This window comes from Acartia tonsa, chromosome 4 (assembly GCF_053477335.1).
Source record: "Acartia tonsa isolate MP-2025a chromosome 4, ASM5347733v1, whole genome shotgun sequence".
NCBI lineage: Eukaryota > Metazoa > Arthropoda > Copepoda > Calanoida > Acartiidae > Acartia > Acartia tonsa.
In genome coordinates this window covers 3,219,843-3,238,009 of record NC_137263.1, presented here as the reverse complement: position 1 = coordinate 3,238,009, position 18,167 = coordinate 3,219,843, and the positions used below count along the sequence as shown (strand labels likewise).

The 18,167-nt window shown below is 34.5% G+C and overlaps 1 protein-coding gene across 1 annotated transcript in view; it reads right to left on the bottom strand.

Moving 5' to 3' along the window:
• LOC145315692 (peroxisomal ATPase PEX6-like) overlaps positions 1 to 18,167 on the bottom strand; it is a 29,224-nt gene that overhangs the window by 10,740 nt on the left and 317 nt on the right. The window contains exons 2-17 of the mRNA XM_080155715.1: positions 17,890 to 18,043; positions 17,225 to 17,416; positions 16,327 to 16,537; positions 15,629 to 15,919; positions 15,160 to 15,233; positions 13,837 to 13,920; positions 11,275 to 11,418; positions 10,728 to 10,840; positions 10,248 to 10,308; positions 9,219 to 9,292; positions 8,598 to 8,747; positions 8,270 to 8,304; positions 7,833 to 7,929; positions 7,062 to 7,133; positions 6,513 to 6,604; positions 6,194 to 6,307 (exon numbers count right to left, since the gene is read on the bottom strand). Of these exons, the coding sequence (XP_080011841.1) occupies positions 6,194 to 6,307; positions 6,513 to 6,604; positions 7,062 to 7,133; positions 7,833 to 7,929; positions 8,270 to 8,304; positions 8,598 to 8,747; positions 9,219 to 9,292; positions 10,248 to 10,308; positions 10,728 to 10,840; positions 11,275 to 11,418; positions 13,837 to 13,920; positions 15,160 to 15,233; positions 15,629 to 15,919; positions 16,327 to 16,537; positions 17,225 to 17,416; positions 17,890 to 18,043 (1,958 nt within the window). The remainder of the gene's footprint in view (positions 1 to 6,193; positions 6,308 to 6,512; positions 6,605 to 7,061; positions 7,134 to 7,832; positions 7,930 to 8,269; positions 8,305 to 8,597; positions 8,748 to 9,218; positions 9,293 to 10,247; positions 10,309 to 10,727; positions 10,841 to 11,274; positions 11,419 to 13,836; positions 13,921 to 15,159; positions 15,234 to 15,628; positions 15,920 to 16,326; positions 16,538 to 17,224; positions 17,417 to 17,889; positions 18,044 to 18,167) is intronic.

Below are 18,167 nucleotides of genomic sequence, written 5' to 3'. Positions count from 1 at the left end.
GTAAATCGCAAATTAAATACTCTGGTTCCATTTCTCTCATACAGGAACCTTATTTTAATGCAAGAAACTTTAAGGTCCAAGGCTTTTCAAAGGATTTAAAACTCTTTGTTGGTACTAATAACAGCAAACTCCGTGCTTGTATCGTTGTAAAATATTGATGCCTGGCTTATTAACCAATTCTCAAATGAGGATATGGTAACAATAGGGATCAAACAAAACAATAATATTAACATTTATTGCTCTGTCTATTTACCATATGATAGTCCATCCCCGCCCCCCAGTGACTCACTAATTAAGTTGGTGGATCATTGTAGGGTTAAGGGTTGGGGTATCATTATAGGATCTGATGCTAACAGCTGGAACCAGGTCTGGGGCTCCTCAGACAATAACCCCCGGGGGACAGCCCTCTTGGACTGGATCCTGGGGACTCAACTACATATTGTAAATAAAGGTAATAAACCAACTTTTAATGATATTAGGAGGGAACAGGTTATAGATATAACCTTATGTAGTAATAATATTGTGGATAACATTGAAAACTGGCATGTCAGTAATGACGTCACTCTCTCTGATCACAACAGAATAAAGTTTGACTTTATTCTTGAACATGCAGATAACTCAGATGATACCTACAGAAATATTAAAAAAACCAATTGGTCAACTTTTAAAAATGAATTAAAGGAAAATTTTCAGGACTCAGGTAGCGAGGACATTGATACAATGGCCACAGAGCTTGAAGAAGCCATAATTAAGTCTTATTTAAGTAGTAGTAAGTTACTTAAATTCAAAAAAAATAAAAAGCCACCCTGGTGGAACAAAGACCTTACTATACTCCAAAAAAAGGTCCATTCTACTAGGATAAAGTGTAACAGGTATAAAACACCAGAAAACCAGGAGGAACATAATTCCTTCAAAAGGGATTATAAGTACAAAATTAGGAAGGCAAAGGAGGAGGGTTGGCAAAAATTTTGCACAGAATTAGAAGATCTGACCTCTGCAGCCAGACTACAGAAAACATTAAAACAAGGTAAAAAACAAATGTTGGGTACATATAAAAAACCAGATGGATCATATACAGAGACACCTGAGGAAACTCTAAAACTGTTACTGGACACTCATTTTCCAGACAGTGAGGTAAATATAGATCATATTCCAAGAAAATATGAACCAAGTAATCTAGATGTCAACAAGGTAATAAATACCCAATCAGTAAAAGCAGCTTTTAAATCCTTCAAACCATATAAAAGTTGTGGGCCAGACGGGATTTACCCAGCCATGCTACAGCAAGGTATAGACACTATAGTACAAAAGGTAGTTAGTATCTACAGAAAAAGCCTCCAGACGGGAATTATCCCAAAGGCATGGCTAAAGGTAAAAATTGCCTTTATTAGTAAACCAGGTAAAGTAGATTTCAGTGATCCCAAGTCGGTCAGACCCATCAGTCTTACATCCTTCTTGTTAAAGGGTCTAGAACGTATAATTTTCTGGCACCTTAACAAGACAACCTTCAAGTACAACAAGCTTCACCAGAATCTTTTCTCATACCAGGAAGGTAAAGGTACAGAGGATGCTTTGCACTCTCTAGTTCATAAGGTTGAAAAGGCCTTGGAGAAAAAAGAATTTGCAGTAGCTCTATTTCTAGACATAGACGCTGCTTTTTCAAAGGCAAGTATTGAGAGTATTCTCAAAAACATGGAAAGGAAAGGTATTGATCCAGGTATAGTACGCTGGTCTGAATACATGTTAGTACACAGAGAATGTTTTGCAACCTTAAATGGAGAAACAGTAATGAAGGTACCAACTAGAGGCACTCCCCAAGGAGGTATTTTAAGTATCATTTTCTGGAACCTGGAGCCAGATGACCTTCTGGACAGGTTCCCACAGGTACATCCCAGTCTTATAAACTGTTTTGCAGATGATATTGTGGATATCATATCAGGTATTGACATGAGCACCATAGAGTGCAGACTCAGGCAAGACATAAAAATTTTAGAAAAATGGGCCACAGACAGCGGCCTCAGTTTCAGTGGCCAAAAAACCAAGGTAATGGTTTTCACACTGAAAAGAAAGTACAGAAACCCCATATTGTTTTTACAGGGTGAACAAATAGAGGTGGTACAACATTTTAAGTATTTAGGTGTCACCCTAGACAGTAAACTGACCTGGTGTAAACACATTGAGAACATCACAAACAAGGCCACCAAGACTCTGGCCATGTGCAGGTCAACCATTGGCAGAAATTGGGGACTTAATCCTAAGGTATGTAGATGGATTTATATCAGCCTTATTAGGCCTATATTATCCTATGCAAGTGTTGTATGGCTAAAGGTTGCCATAGAAAAAAGTAAGTTTTGTAAACTTGAAAAAGTTCAAAGACAAGGTTGCCGCCTCACCCTTAGTGCAATGTGCACCACAGGGTCAGAATCAATGGAGACCATCCTAGACATCAGACCCATTGAGATTCATCTCAAGGAAGTGGCCCTAAAAAGCTACATCAGGTTAGTAAGGAATGGAAACTGGAAACATAAACCTGGAGAAACCCATAGTAAGTATAATCATTCAGTTATTGTAACTGAATTAAGCAAAGAAATACAAGATATTTCAATGCCAACGGACAAACTTCTTCTTAAAGAGAGGGAGACCTGTGATTTTAACACCATCATTAAATCCAGGACAGAAATGGAAAGTATTAAAGTTCATATGAAACCCAGAACCCCAAATACAATAAATGTATTCACCGATGGTTCCAAAACAGGAGCAAGCAGCGGTTATGGTTACATTTGTAAAGGCACAACAGATATCAAGGCACAAAACTTTGATCATCTAGGTAAGCTCGCCACTGTTTTCCAAGCTGAATTATCAGCACTGGAACAAGCCGCGGCAAAACTTATTCAACTCAATATTTCGGACAACACTATCAACTTTTTTGTTGACAGTCAGGCCGCCATTATGGCAGTAAGTAATTTCACAGTGGTCAACAAGAGTGTTCTTAATGCAAAGAAAGCTCTTAATATTCTTAGCAAAGATAATATTGTTAATGTAAACTGGATACCAAGTCATGTCGGCCACCTTGGCAACGAGGTGGCGGACAGACTTGCCAAGCTAGGTTCCTATGGAGGCGACAGCCATAGGACCAGGCCAGAACCATACTTACCTGTGTCGCTAACGTACATTAATTCTACCATTAAGGAATGGGGACTCAGAGAACATCAGAAAAAATGGCGAACCAGGAAGAAAAAATCAGACTGCAGGCAGACAAAAATGATGCTACCCAGCATACGTAATAAAGCCTGGAATTTTATCCAAAATTGGACAAGAAGAGATGTCATGTACATAACTCAAATTCTAACAGGACATGCATGTGTTAACAAACACCTTAAAGAAATGGGGTTTGCTGACACAAAAGCATGTGAACATTGCAATGACCCCATTGAATCTATTGAACACATCTTAGGAGATTGTCCCAAATACTGGTGTAACTGATGGTCAATGCAATATCATAAAAAAGCTTCAAAAGAAGTGTGTTAGGATTATTACCAATAGCTCCAGCACTGCCAACAGTAGTCCTTTGTTCAAACAACTAAGAATTTTACCTTTTAAGGAGCTCAGGGATTTTCACATCATGCTTTTTATGCACAAATACTTACATGGTCAGCAACCTGACATTTTTGATGGAACATGGCAATATAGACATCAGTTGCACCAGTACAATACCCGTAATAGGGAGGATCTTAATGTGGATGTTACAACTAAAAATTATATCTTTAAATTACCCTTAATTCAATTTCCTTTAATTTTTAATTCCCTACCTGAGGAACTTAAATCAATTCAAGATTTTAAATTGTTTAAAAAAAGAACATTCAACTACTTGTTGAATAATATTGAGTAATTTTTGGTTGTGACATGCTAGCTCTGTTATACTATAATCTTAATATTTTTAACTTCTTAGTGTTGACGCGTAGGGATCTGATTCGATTAGATTTGATTTCTTGACTTAATTCTGAGCTTATACTGTTGTGACTAGTCTTATACTAACTATGACTTCTTTATTAATCTTTGTTTTTTTACAGGATTTCGAGAATGATACTTGGTATGTTGAGGGCGAAATGAGAAATGTTGGTATGTAGATTCTGTCCCGTTCTGCTCTATATACAAATCATCCCTGGAGGGATAGAGTGAGCTTGTGTTAATACACCAATCACACACTAAAATTCATCCAGAGAAGACAACCTATGTATGTCCTCCGTGGAAGGATAAAATTATTTTTTGTGTATTAATATTAGTCATACTTAAATTCATCCAGAGAAGACACCTTATCAAGGGCATGACGGGGCGGGGCTGCGGCCACGGTTACTCAATTCGTTGCCTTAATTGTCAAATTTTTTATTTTTTATTTTTTATTAAGTACCTAATTAACCTAACTTAACTTAACTTAATTAACAGCTTTGTTTGCTTTTATCTTTAAGATAGTTTATGCATAGGTACTTAGCTAGATTAATCCTATTAGCCTCTTGGCAGGAATCATTTATTGACAATTAAGTATTTATTATTATTTTGATTGAGAAAATCCTAGAGTGAGTTTTTTTATCTTTCCTCGTAAAATTCTTCTTCCTCGAAAATTCTCCACGCAAACTTTATCCTCGGAAAACTTAAACTTAAACTAAAAATTATTTTCTCCTCGGGGAAATTAATCTCTGCTCCTCGAAGAAACTTATTCTTGTCGCAAACACTTCATACGCCAAGTTTTAGTTTTGCTAACTTGTTTTAAGAAATTTAGACTGAGTTTTTTTAATACTTCCTCGCAAACATTTATCCTCGAAAAAACTTAAACTCTTTCTCCTCGAAAAACTTAATCTCTGCTCCCCGAAGAAACTTATTCTCATCGCAAACATTCCTTACATTAAGTTTTTAGTTTTGCTTGCTTGTTCTAAGATGTTTTACTTAAGTTGTTTACTTAAGTTATTTTATTTTTTAATTGTTGAGCTCCTCGGGTAAGCTCTTAATGGGTTTTTTAACGCTCCTTAACTTCATTAAGTTCTAATATGGTTCTCGGAATGAATGTCTTAGTGTAGAGAATTTTCTTAAGATATTTATTCTAGAACAATTTTCCGTAATGTATAATATCATAATAATGGGACTCATTCATCCAAGCGATCGTTCTTTCTTCTGATAACTTTTTTTATTGGTCCTAGGACCTTTAAATTGTATTAACCTGTTTTAGTATGCATCTGATGACGTTCCATGGCGGTGGGGGGATACCCAATGACGGCGGTTGACCTGAGAAAGCTGGGGGTATAGGGATCACTCTTGAACACAATAGCGGATTTTTATTGATTTATTTATAACAGCGCACGATCAAATCAATTCAAAGTCGGGATAATCGGCCAGCGATAGCGCCCTAATTCCATCAAGGGCGTGCACCAGCCTCAGGGCTACGATTCTGCACCTGATTATTTCGACAGGGCAACATCCGCAAATTGATCATTTATATTTCATGTTATTTTAACCATTATTAAATATATGATGAATCGATGGGTAATAAATAATAAACCATCATGTTTTATTTAAATGTAATTGATATATGTACTATATATCTTGTATATTAATATATATTATTTATGCCCTGATGGCGGAGAATTGTCCAAGATCAGGGGTTTGTTGGATCTTATGGTAAAATAAAATTGAATTGAAAATTGAATTGAACAATCAAATAAGAGTAAACATCTTCGGTAATAACATTATATTAGCTAAACACTTTTGGGAACTCAATCTGAGGGATTTAGTAAAATTCTTCAAGAAAACCAAAAGATTTAGCTACTTTGATTAAGTATTAGCAACCATAATGTAAATATATATACACACTTATTTTTAGGTAAATACTGTATATACTGTAAGCTCTATTGAGAGAGGGGGAGAGAGAGAGAGAGAGAGAGAGCGGGGAAGGTGGAGAAGATGAGGTATGAGGTGACGGACCTAGAGTCTGGCCTTGGTGATCATCAAGTTGGCTGTGCAGCCCAGGAAGATCACCACCTCACCCGAGGTTATCAGGTTACCTGCCAGGTCTAGTAAGAGCAGGGTCTAGCAGGTCTGGTCTGTTGGTTGCTCCTATCACAATAACTTTACTTGCCAGGTCTAGTTAGAGCAGGGTCTAGTAGGTCTGGTCTGTTGATTGCTCCTATCACAATAACTTTACCTGCCAGGTCTAGTTAGAGCAGGGTCTAGCAGGTCTGGTCTGTTGGTTGCTCCTATCACAATAACTTGGATCTGATCCAGAGAATCTAGTTCAGCCAGCAGTGCAGATACAACCCTACAAAAAAAAAAAAAAAAAAAAAAAAATAGAAAAAAAGAAACAATGATTAAAGAGATATGTCAATTTCTCTAGAGATGGATGGGCCAAAGTAGTTTAAAAACATTAACGACATACAATAATAAATCTTTCTAACTACCTATCTGTCTGTCTATCTATCTATCTATCCTTCCAAATACGTCTATGTATCAATTTATCTATCTACCTGTCCATAACTCCACCGCTGTCACCCGCCTGTCCTCTAGCAGGAGCCACAGAATCCAGCTCATCAAAGAATACTATACACGGTTCAGCCTCCTTGAAAAATTACAAGAATAATTTCATTACTATACAGCGTAGCTTTAAAAATTTATTAGAAACTTTGTGAGATTTACAAATCGATTTTATTTACGAAAAACAGTACTTATAAACTTTAAAATGAAATACATGTAACAGTTTTTTAACTTTCTGCAAGAGTTAGGAAAAATATAGTATTGGTAGAATATGCTGTGTATGTATTCAGGGATTTAAAGGGATAAGACAATGGAAGATAAATTGATATACATCCCCAAAGATGATAAACAAACTCATTATTTCTGAAGATTAACATTATGGGTGGAAAGGTTTAGAACCAACCAAACAAAATAAAATAAAATTACCCAAAGTTTTCGAGCCGACGAACATGCAAAAATTGTTATAAAACTTTGGGTACCAGTGTAAATTACAGTCCAATGTCCCCTCCCTTCCTGGTATAGAACACAAACTAAAATGTTACCTTTGCACGTTTAAAAATAGTTCTGACATTCTCTTCTGACTGTCCAACATACATGTTTAACAATTCTGGACCCTAAAGATTAAGATGTATGGAACGGCTACACCATTTTTTTTATAGTGTTTTAAACTGGATCTAAATGGAATACAGCTACAGCTTAGGCTAACGAGCTCTATAATAAAGTATAATTTCTAAGTTTAAAAAAAAATATTTTGATAAATTAATGTACAATGTACATCCCAAATGATGTTGAACAAAATTACTCTTTCTATAGATTACTATTAGTGGTTAAAACGTTTGGACACTTCACTTAATAAACCAACCAATCAAAATTTAATAATTCTAATTCCCCAAAGTTTTTAGGCCAACGAATAAGAAAACGGGTAATGTCCACTTAGAATTTTTTTTCAATTCTGAAAATTAGAGTACCCCCCCCCCGACAGAACTTTATTAACTTTTGCAATTGTAAGAGGAGAACGCCAGATAACGGCATTAAAAACTTTGGGGACTAGTGTAATAAACAGCCCAATGTCCCCTCCCTCCCTGTGTGACACTAATAAAGCTCATAGCACACTGTGTAGCAGCAGCCTTAGCCAGCAAGGTCTTTCCAACTATTCTTTACCTTGACACTAATAAAGCTCATAGCACACTGTGTGGCAGCTGCCTTAGCCAGCAAGGTCTTTCCAACTATTTTTTACCTTGACACTAATAAAGCTTATGGCACACAGTGAGGCAGCAGCCTTAGCCAGCAAGATCTTTCCAACTATTCTTTACCTTGACACTAATAAAGCTCATAGCACACTGTGTAGCAGCTGCCTTAGCCAGCAAGGTCTTGCCAACTCCTGGTGGTCCGTACAATAACAGTCCACATCTTAAACAACAGTTTAAATTAGGATAATTAACAATTAATCAAAGACTGTAATAATTTATTTATTAATAATTAATGACTTCGAAACCGATTAGTATCCGCTTGATTAGAACAAGTTCTGAAAAGTCATGTATCGTATCGTATTAGTATTATAGACAAATTTCTACGACGAATAATACGATAAAAATTTATTGCAGTTATGTTGGCCAGCGCCTTTGACACGTCCGGGCGAACAAAAGAAATCTTACATGTTTTTTTTCATTTTACTATCCGAGGAAGACTGTCTAATTCTATAATAAAATTAAATAAATAAATAGGCAAAACAATAAAAGTTGCTTCCTACCTTTTACTACCAGAAACGCCTATGTTGGATACAGCCTGAAAAAGAAAAACAATTGCAGGATTCAAATCAATTCAAATAGATACTAGATATCTAATGTAATTATGTAAAGAATAAATAAGACAAAGAACTATAAATTGATGTGTATAACTCAATACATTAAAATAAAATTACCTCCCTATATATAAAAATTATTGGTTGAAAAGTTTAATCACTTCTAGTTTAAGAATTAATAAAAGCACCGAAAGCTTTTAAGTCAACGAAGGAGGTATCTTGTCTAAAAAAAACTCAATCCCCAGTGCAATATACAGTACCCTCTCTTCTATAATACCTCCAAAATTTCCGCCTTGACGTCCTCCAGGCCTCCAATGTCCTCCCACTTGACGTTGGGTACCTCGGCCAGACCAAGGAGCTTGGATCTGGCGGCCCTCCACTTGGTCAGGCTTTTCTCCAGGTCTTCGCCTCTGATCTTAGAGCTTTCCTGTATTAAAATATAGGTATACTTATGTAAACAAGTAAGTTTTTTTAGTCTGAAGCTTAAAATCTCTAAAATTACTGGTCTGAATAGGTTGTAATTTTCAAAGAAGCTTTAAAAATATTTTAGGATTTTTTTGGGTTAATTTCCTGACCTCATCCCCGCCATTTCTATGTGCAAGAGACGAAGCAACTAGTTAAAAAAAACTATTCATTTTTTAAAGAGTTTTTCTTTTTCTTTTTTTCATGAATAGGTAAAAGGTACAGAAAAAATATTTAGAATTTGGAAGTACAATACTAATCCCCATACATAAAAAAAACTGTCTTGACAGAAAAAGTTAAATTTTCTAGGTACTTTAAAAACATTTAATATTTGAAGTACTTATCTAGCTAATGAAATTGCTTCTAAAAAATTTTTATCAAGAAATCTGCACGAGAAAATCTGAAAAGAAAAGAAGAAACATAAAGAAAAGCCTACCTGCATAGCAGCTATAACTGCAGCTGAATTTAAAACGGATCTTAAATCTTCGTAACTGTAACCAGCCGTTTTCTCTGAAAATTAATATTTATAAATTATAATAATCTTATAATAGAGTAGCTTAAATAGAAGGAAAACTTGGAAACCGATTAATATCCGGTGGATAAGAACCAGTCCTCTGTCATACTGAAAAACTTGTAATAAAGCTGATTTTGATTATATAATTTTTCATTTTAATATCAGAGGAAAGCTGTCTATAATACGATGCATTAAATAACTTTTTCTGCATTTTTCAAGAGTATTTTTAAAAGCGAAGCTTTTCTATAATTAGGGTCGGTCCGTCCGTCCGTCCGTCCGTACGTCCGTCCGTCCGAGATAGATAGCTTTTATTCGTTAATTTAGGCATGTTAGAATTGTCCTATCGATTTCAAACTTTGCATGATGATTCCTGTAGTAGTTGGGTACGATTTAGAAAGCGTAGCAACTCTATAATTATTACCAGAATGTCCGTACGTCCATTTTAAACATGTTGATTTTTCTACTTTTTTTACAACAAATTTTCAAGTGTTTTAATTATCCGTTTGATCTGATTTTTGGTATATTGATTCCTGGGACAACAAAGAACAATATCATAAGCGAAGCAACTCTATAACCAAGTCCAAAAATGTAAGTATGTCCATAAACATTATCCTGTTTTTAAGCAGTTTTTCGACAAATTTACCTACAATTTTGATTCGACATTTATACATTTATGTTCCGATTTTTCAGTTCAGATACTATACAAGTGTTAATGTCCGTTTGTCCTACCGTTTCAGTGCTTCGCTTTTATGGATGTTGTCATCCTTGTTTCTATTAGGTATTATCTGAACTATAAAAAAAATTCTTGGAAAGTACGGACAAGATATATTAGATTTCTTAAACATCAATCCAGACAACCAACATTATTTCTTATAATATTTTTAAAACTACCTATATTTATAATCATAATCTTATTTTTCATTAAAATGCGCAAATAAAAAATCCTCAAACCTGAGAGCCATGGAATCAGACTTTCTTGTTCTAGCTCAAAATATTCTTCACTTACAATTCTGTTTCAATACAAGCTTTTACATTTTAATATTTAATAGTTATTTATCGCATCGTTTTGTTGACAGCTTTCCACGGATATTAGAATTTAAAAAATTAAAGATTAAAACCAGTTTAGTTACCCCCGAAGGGCCGAAGTTCCGGGCTAACAAAACATGTTTTAGTTTTATATTTTTTATATATTCTTTTTAGGTATATTTTTTACATTCGTAGAAAGTTATCTGTAATACGATGATAAACATTATTTTTCAGTATTGCTGAGAACTGGTTCTAATCCAGCGGATATTAATCGGTTTTGAAGCCGTACAGAAAAATAAAATTGAAAATGGGTGGTGGTCATCTACACCACACTTTTTGCTTTCAAGTGTCCCTAGATGCCTCTAGGGGCGTAGCCACAAATATTTAATAATCTAAAGCTTTCCTTTTAATGCAAGGCGTCCTTTCTTGTGTCTTAACTGTTGCAGGCATCTGTAGAACCTCCAGGAACATGGTGTACAAGCGCCCAGGTATACGCTCCTTAGAACTGCTGGTGCCAACTTAATTGAAAAAAAGTTATTAAACAAAGAGTATGTACGTCGATAACTGAAATATATTTTTTAAGACAACTCTACTAATAAAATCATAAGAATAGAGGGAGTTATAGAAACGGAAATATAAAACACAGCCAAGTCGCTACAAAAGAGCAGAGGCAAATTACTAGCAGAAGAAAAAGGTCCCCACCACTTGGGCCAGGCAGTCTGGTCTTATACATTTACTTTTACGGCAATAACTGAACTACAGTCTTTTGACTAGTCGATTAGTAATTACAAAGTTCGTAAGTCTAACATTTATTTTTAAATATAAAATCAATATAGTAATGCCTTGTTAGTTATTTTTCCGGTTCTTGCTTATACATAAGTGCTTATATTAATATAATAAAAACACTTATATATTTTTTACTTAGATATATAATATAAGTATGTCATCATACCTAATATTATTTTAGGATTAAGATCATTGAGACCAACTTGTAGTGCGTGTAGGACACGCTGATCAAGGTGTCCTTCCTTGTCCTGGACCAGAGCATCAACATCCTGCAGGTTCCAGAGAGTAGGCATACAGCTGGACAGGTTACCTACATAGTACATATAGTCAAGGTAAAATAATAGTTATTTATCGCATCGTATTATAGACAGATTCCGCGGATATTAAAATGAAAAATTATAAGATTAAAACGAGTTTTGTAAGCCCCGAGGGGCCACAAAAAATGGTACTAAACTGGTACTAAATTCATGATTTTTTTTATTTTAATATTCGTGAAAAATTGTCCGTTATAAAATGCTATACATGATACTTCAGTATGGCTGATGAAAAAGATAAAAAAATCTTTTGGAAAGATAGGACGGCAATGACAAAATAATTTTATAGTTATAGGTCTTATAGGGCCCGGGGGAGAAGAAGTAAACCAGATTGTAAACTCTTGTTATCAGTGAACATATGGAATTAAAAATCGTTTTAAAATTGGGACTAATCATTAGAATGTCCGTTTTCTCTAATAAAAAGTTGTAAAAATATCGGACCATTCATTATGTTTAATCGAAACATTTCAAGTCTTATTATCAACTATCTATCTATTTATGTTTAAACTCCTAAAATAATTCAATGACAAATAAAACATTATTAGGTAATAAAAGTCTCAAGAATCTTATGGGAACAAAATAGAATGATAACATCAATAAGGGCGAAGCTTTGAAATCAAACAAAAAAATAAACAAACATGAACACTTGTAGTGCCAAAGCTTGTTAATCTAAAATAGATAAACTCTGCTTGTTGCAAAATTCCTTAAATACAGGATTCTGTTAAGGACATACTTATATATTTAAGAATTGTTTATATAGATAAGTGATTTGCTATTAGGAAAAGTTGTTCCAACAACTAAATGAATAAGATAATTATATCATACAAAAATTGTTGCCAAAAATGTTTTTAAAAAGCATGTTTTAAATTGAAGCGCGGACTTTCTGGTAACGATCATAGAGTTGCTACTTTTACTAAATCATCTAAAGTTTAAAATCGACAGGACAATTCTTACATGCCAAACTTTACGTTCAAACGGACGTCTATAACCCTAGTATTGAAAACCCTTTCTTTAAAAAAAACATTAATAATTTATAGCACCCTTAACCTAGCACTTATTATTAAAACAATAATATATGCGTCATAATATTCCCTATGTAATTATTTATAATAAAAAATTCCAGGGATCTTAAGGGATAAGACAATGGACGATAAATTGATTTAAAATGTACATCCTTCTAATGATGAAAAATCAGATTATCCCATATAGATTAAAATTATTGAGAGAAAAGCTTGGACAATTTGTAGTTTGAAAAAAACCCATCAAATTTCAAATAAGTACCCAAAGTTATTAAATCAGCGAAAAGATAACGTAGTTATTAAAATTTTGCTAACAGTGTAATTTACAGTCAAGTGTCACTTAGGCCTTATCCCTGAACAATCATATTTTTTTGAAAAACATATCATAAATAATAATATAACAATAGAGTAGCTCCACTACTATCTAAAGGGTGAGCAAAAAAAATGCGTAGATTTTTAAAATTCAAATTGCACGGCTTGTGTTAATGGTATAAAAATGTTACGCACACCGAAAGAACCGCTATGAACTGTATTTTTTGGAAATATAAGAACGGTTCCTGTGCTACAAATAATCTAGGAGCTTGGTGGTAAAATTCCCAAAATATACTCGCAAGTCAAGTTTTAAGTCAGTTGGAACATTTTAACATGTAGCTCCCTAACTATACGTAGCAGAGGAATCGTTCTTAAATTTACAAAAAAAAAAGACTTCTTATCGGTTCTAATGGTATGCGTAACATTTTTCTACTATAAACACAAGCCGCGCAATTTGAATTTTAAAAATCGCATTTTTTTTGCTCACCCTTTATAACTCACCAATACTAGGGATGGGAATCCGTCGAATTTTTGGGCCGGATTCGGATTCCGGATTCTGAAGGAATCCGTCAAAAAAAGTGACGGATTCTTGCGGATTCCGGATTCTTATTTTTGGCGGATTCCGGATTCGGATTCCGGATTCTAGCAGTATTTTAAAAGGCCGTCCGTCACAGAGGGATAGCTTTTTTCATTAATTTAACACTATGTTACTTGGTTGAAGCCTTGATTTGTTTAAAGTGTTAAAGTGTTAAACATTTACATCACATTAGTAATTATTAAAATTTGTTATGTACAAAAAAATTTAAGAGGGAGTTGTAAGAAAAAACTCAAGACGGTAATTTTAGCCTACCAATTTAGAATCCGGAATCCGCTATAAAAAACGGATTCCGGATCCGGATTCGGATTCCAAAATAGGCAGAAAATTTGGCGGATTCCGGATTCGGATTCCGGATCCGGATTCCCATCACTAACCAATACAACGAACAATATTATTTTCTGTAACAGCAGATGTATCAGCTATAAGCTCATAATAATAAATAATAATATAACTATAGAGTAGCTACACTACTATCTATAACTCACCAATACAACGAACAATATTATTTTCTGTAACAGCAGATGTATCAGCTATAAGCTCATGACAAGAAGTCTCCATATAATCCAATCCTGAAAAAGAATACCAAAATTGAATAAAGATAACCAAAGTTTTTAAGTGAACGAATAAGATAACGTGGTTAAAAACTTTGGGAAGCAATATAATTTAAAGTCAATTTTCCCCTCCCTCCCTGGGGTATATAGAAAATTTAACCATCACAATCTGAAACCAACGTCCTGCTTCTAAACAGATATTGATTAACGTCCTTAGTATGACTCGTGCTTACATCCCAATTACAACCCAACATCTCTATAATGCCGAATAGAATCTTACTTTCCGCTGGATAAGAACTGATTTTGAGTCATACTGAATTTCCACGAACATTAATATAAAAATCATACAATTAAAACTAGTTTTAATCCAATATTTTTTTTTATTTTAATATCCGTGGAAAGCTGTCTATGTGATAAATAACTATTACTTACCAAGGTTATTAGCCAAATATTGGAGTATCCTGTCCCTTCCTGTACTCACCTCACCCACCAACAATAATTACTTAACAAGGTTATTTGCCAAATATTGGAGTATCCTGTCCCTTCCTGTGCTAACCTCACCCACCAACAACAATTACTTACCAAGGTTATTAGCCAAATATTGGAGTATCCTGTCCCTTCCTGTGCTAACCTCACCCACCAACAATGATTACTTACCAAGGTTATTTGCCAAATATTAGAGTATCCTGTCTCTTCCTGTGCTCACCTCACCCACCAACAATAATTACTTACCAAGGTTATTAGCCAAATATTGGAGTATCCTGTCCCTTCCTGTGCTAACCTCACTCACCAACAATAATTACTTACCAAGGTTATTAGCCAAATATTGGAGTATCTTGTCTCTTCCTGTGCTAACCTCACCCACCAACAACAATTACTTACCAAGGTTATTTGCCAAATATTGGAGTATCCTGTCCCTTCCTGTGCTAACCTCACCCACCAACAACAATTACTTACCAAGGTTATTTGCCAAATATTGGAGTATCCTGTCCCTTCCTGTGCTAACCTCACCCACCAACAATAATTACTTACCAAGGTTATTTGCCAAATATTGGAGTATCCTGTCCCTTCCTGTGCTAACCTCACCCACCAACAATAATTACTTACCAAGGTTATTAGCCAAATATTGGAGTATCCTGTCCCTTCCTGTGCTAACCTCACCCACCAACAATAATTACTTACCAAGGTTATTAGCCAAATATTGGAGTATCTTGTCTCTTCCTGTGCTAACCTCACCCACCAACAACAATTACTTACCAAGGTTATTTGCCAAATATTGGAGTATCCTGTCCCTTCCTGTGCTAACCTCACCAACTAACAATAATCGTAACCTAAAAATAAAAACGTATTTATTCAGAAAAGGATATTAACTAAATATGTACTTTCACTCAAAGTTACTTAAGAACCTCTACTCCTCCTAATATTTGAAAAATAATTGGGCAAAAAGGTTCCTTTTTCATGCACTACCCCTGCGGAGCTACTCTGTAGTGTACTTAACATAGCCTAATAGCAACACATGAATAACTAACTCCCCCCTCCCCCCCCCACAATTCCTTATTTTCAATTTATTTCTAAATAATGGGAAGGGGGTTCTGTGTACGATTTGGCACTTTAAGGAAACTAAGAAAAATATAATATATAGGAAAAGACACTACAATACAATTATCCATTCCATAAATAAGTTCTGCAAAAATGTCATCAAAAATCTATTAAAATCACAACATACCTCCTTCTATGTCGAATATCCTCTGCAAAATTATTCTCTGCCAACTTCAACATTGTTGAGAATACATCTAATGCAAATGGTGGAGATGACGCAAGATTACGCGGCAAACGCGCATTGATACAAAACTGCTGCGTCACTCTAGTTCTGGATGGATCTAGATAATACTGGCGGGAAAAGTCAGCTGATTTTGTGATGCCGGAACCGGTTTCTGTAAACTGTGTTTGGATGTAGATGTACAGATTCTGGTCCAGGTGGAGTATTTCCTTACATTTCAGGTACCGAGTGTCTATTCTAAAAAGATTACATTTGGATTACTTTTGGACAAAAAACAACACAAGTTTAAACATTTTAAAATTTAAACCAGTTACCTCCCTACAATTATTATTTTTTAAAAAGTCTCTTATTCTTTATTCTATATCAACTTGTTCCATTTTAATTAAGAAAAATATCAAAAACCTGTTTTTTTTTAAGAATAAGATATAATAAAATTATAATATTTAGCGCACAATTTTATAGTTTTCCGTGGATAGTGAACAAGGGCCAATAAAACAGGAATTGGTTATATGATTTACTTAATCTACTTTTCGTGGAAACTTGTCAATAATACGTTAAGATTCACGATTTTTCAGTATGATCAGAACTGACTCTAATAAAGCAGAAATTAATCAGAATCGAAGCCATACTAGAAAATAGATTACCTAGAAATCTGGTTATTGGTAAAATAAGCTCCTTTCTCACAGATAAAAGCTGCAATTAATCCTGCAAGAATTTCTCCATCCAGTTCTTTCACTTCTGGAGTCTTAAATACCAGAACCTGGCAGGATGCAGCTAGAACAGGATCTGGTGGACTGCTGCTGCTAGATTTTGAGGTCTTGAGTGGTGTCAGAAAGTATTTAGGGAATGTATCCTATTATATTTATGTATGTTGATTTTTAATAAACTCTATTTCAGCATAAAAAAGTCTTTGAAATCCAATATAGAGTTATTTTTGGTCTCAAAGGTAAATACATTTTTATATAAAAATCAAGTGCTATACTAAAGTCAAACTAACAAATATATCTGTTGTACAAAGTATGTCAAATAATGTCTGACTGTCCGTATAAAGCTAAAGATTTCGGTAATTGATAAACCCTAATTATAGGATCTACTTTTTATATTGTTCATATAAATATCCCCAATAATCTAACTTAACCGCCCTAAAGTTGACTTAATACCGAACCTAAAATTTTCTCCATTATAATTTCATCTAAAATAAACCCCTTGATCCTAGTTTCTACCAATTTTGAAGTTTTAAACTAGATTAGCTTAGAATACGTTAATAAAAGTATGAAAGGAGTTTATAAACACAATGGATATAATGACAGGCAAAAAGTTGTCGGTCAATTTAGGTTGCTAACATGGACATAATTTATTGGACAGTTCGCTCATCCAGTCAGAGGGGAGGGAAGGGGGCAAAGGGAGTGGAAGGGAGGGAATCGTTATTTAGAAAGCTGCCATTATTAACACTCAGGGGGTCTCGAAAAAATAAGCTAGAAAATTGCCACTTATCAAATAAGATTGGTAGGTACAATTTCTTGTTTTAATATCAACATTCCTTTAGAGATATTGGATTCTTCTTATCACATTGATTAGTAAAGAATTGTTGAATATTGCTAGCCACCAGGTAGGAGCACCAGATCTGGTTGCCAGGTACAGCTGCCAGCGACACAGCGGTCACCTGAAGGCACCCTCTAGACTCAGTGCACCGCAGGATTAGGTTGCAGGTGCTTCCATCTGTTGGCGGTTCATCTAAACAAAAATCAAGTAGCGAAGCTAAAAAAAACAATATAATAAAGCAACAACGATACCTAATGACAAACAAACTGACTATGTGAGATTATTAGGTTGGATGTAAAATAGGTAGGTATATATATTAAGAAAAATATAACAGACGATTTAATAAACATGTTCTTAAATTTGTTATGGTGTTTTATCGCATCGTATAATGGACTGGACAGCTTTCCACGGATAGTAAAATGAAAAATTATAAGATTGAAACCAGTTTTGTTAGACCCTAGGAGCCAAAGGCTCAGAGGCTGACAAAATTGTATTAATTTTAGGTTTTTACATTGATGGAAAATTGTCTGTAATACGATGATAGGCATGATTTTTCAGTAGGACTGAGAATTGGTTCTAATCCAGAGGATATTAATCGGTTTCGAAAGCATATTGGAAAATTAATTCTTTTGGTCTATTTTTTTATAGATAAATAAGAAACTTACTTTTATTTTTACCAGAGGAAAGATGTTGGAAAAGTGTGGGATTAAAAAATATTTTAGTATGAGTATTTTTATCATGTTTATTATTTGAGAGTTTCCAGGATGGCATTGTTTGTAAGTTTAGGCCTTTCTCATCCATTATCCAGTCTCGGTAGGCCTAAAAAAAGCGAATTTAAACTTGATAAATTAATACCTACCTATATAATTTAACATCTGTTTTAACAGATAGGGAAGGGTCATATGGCTGTATATAATGCTTCTACTCAAAAGTTTCTCTTATT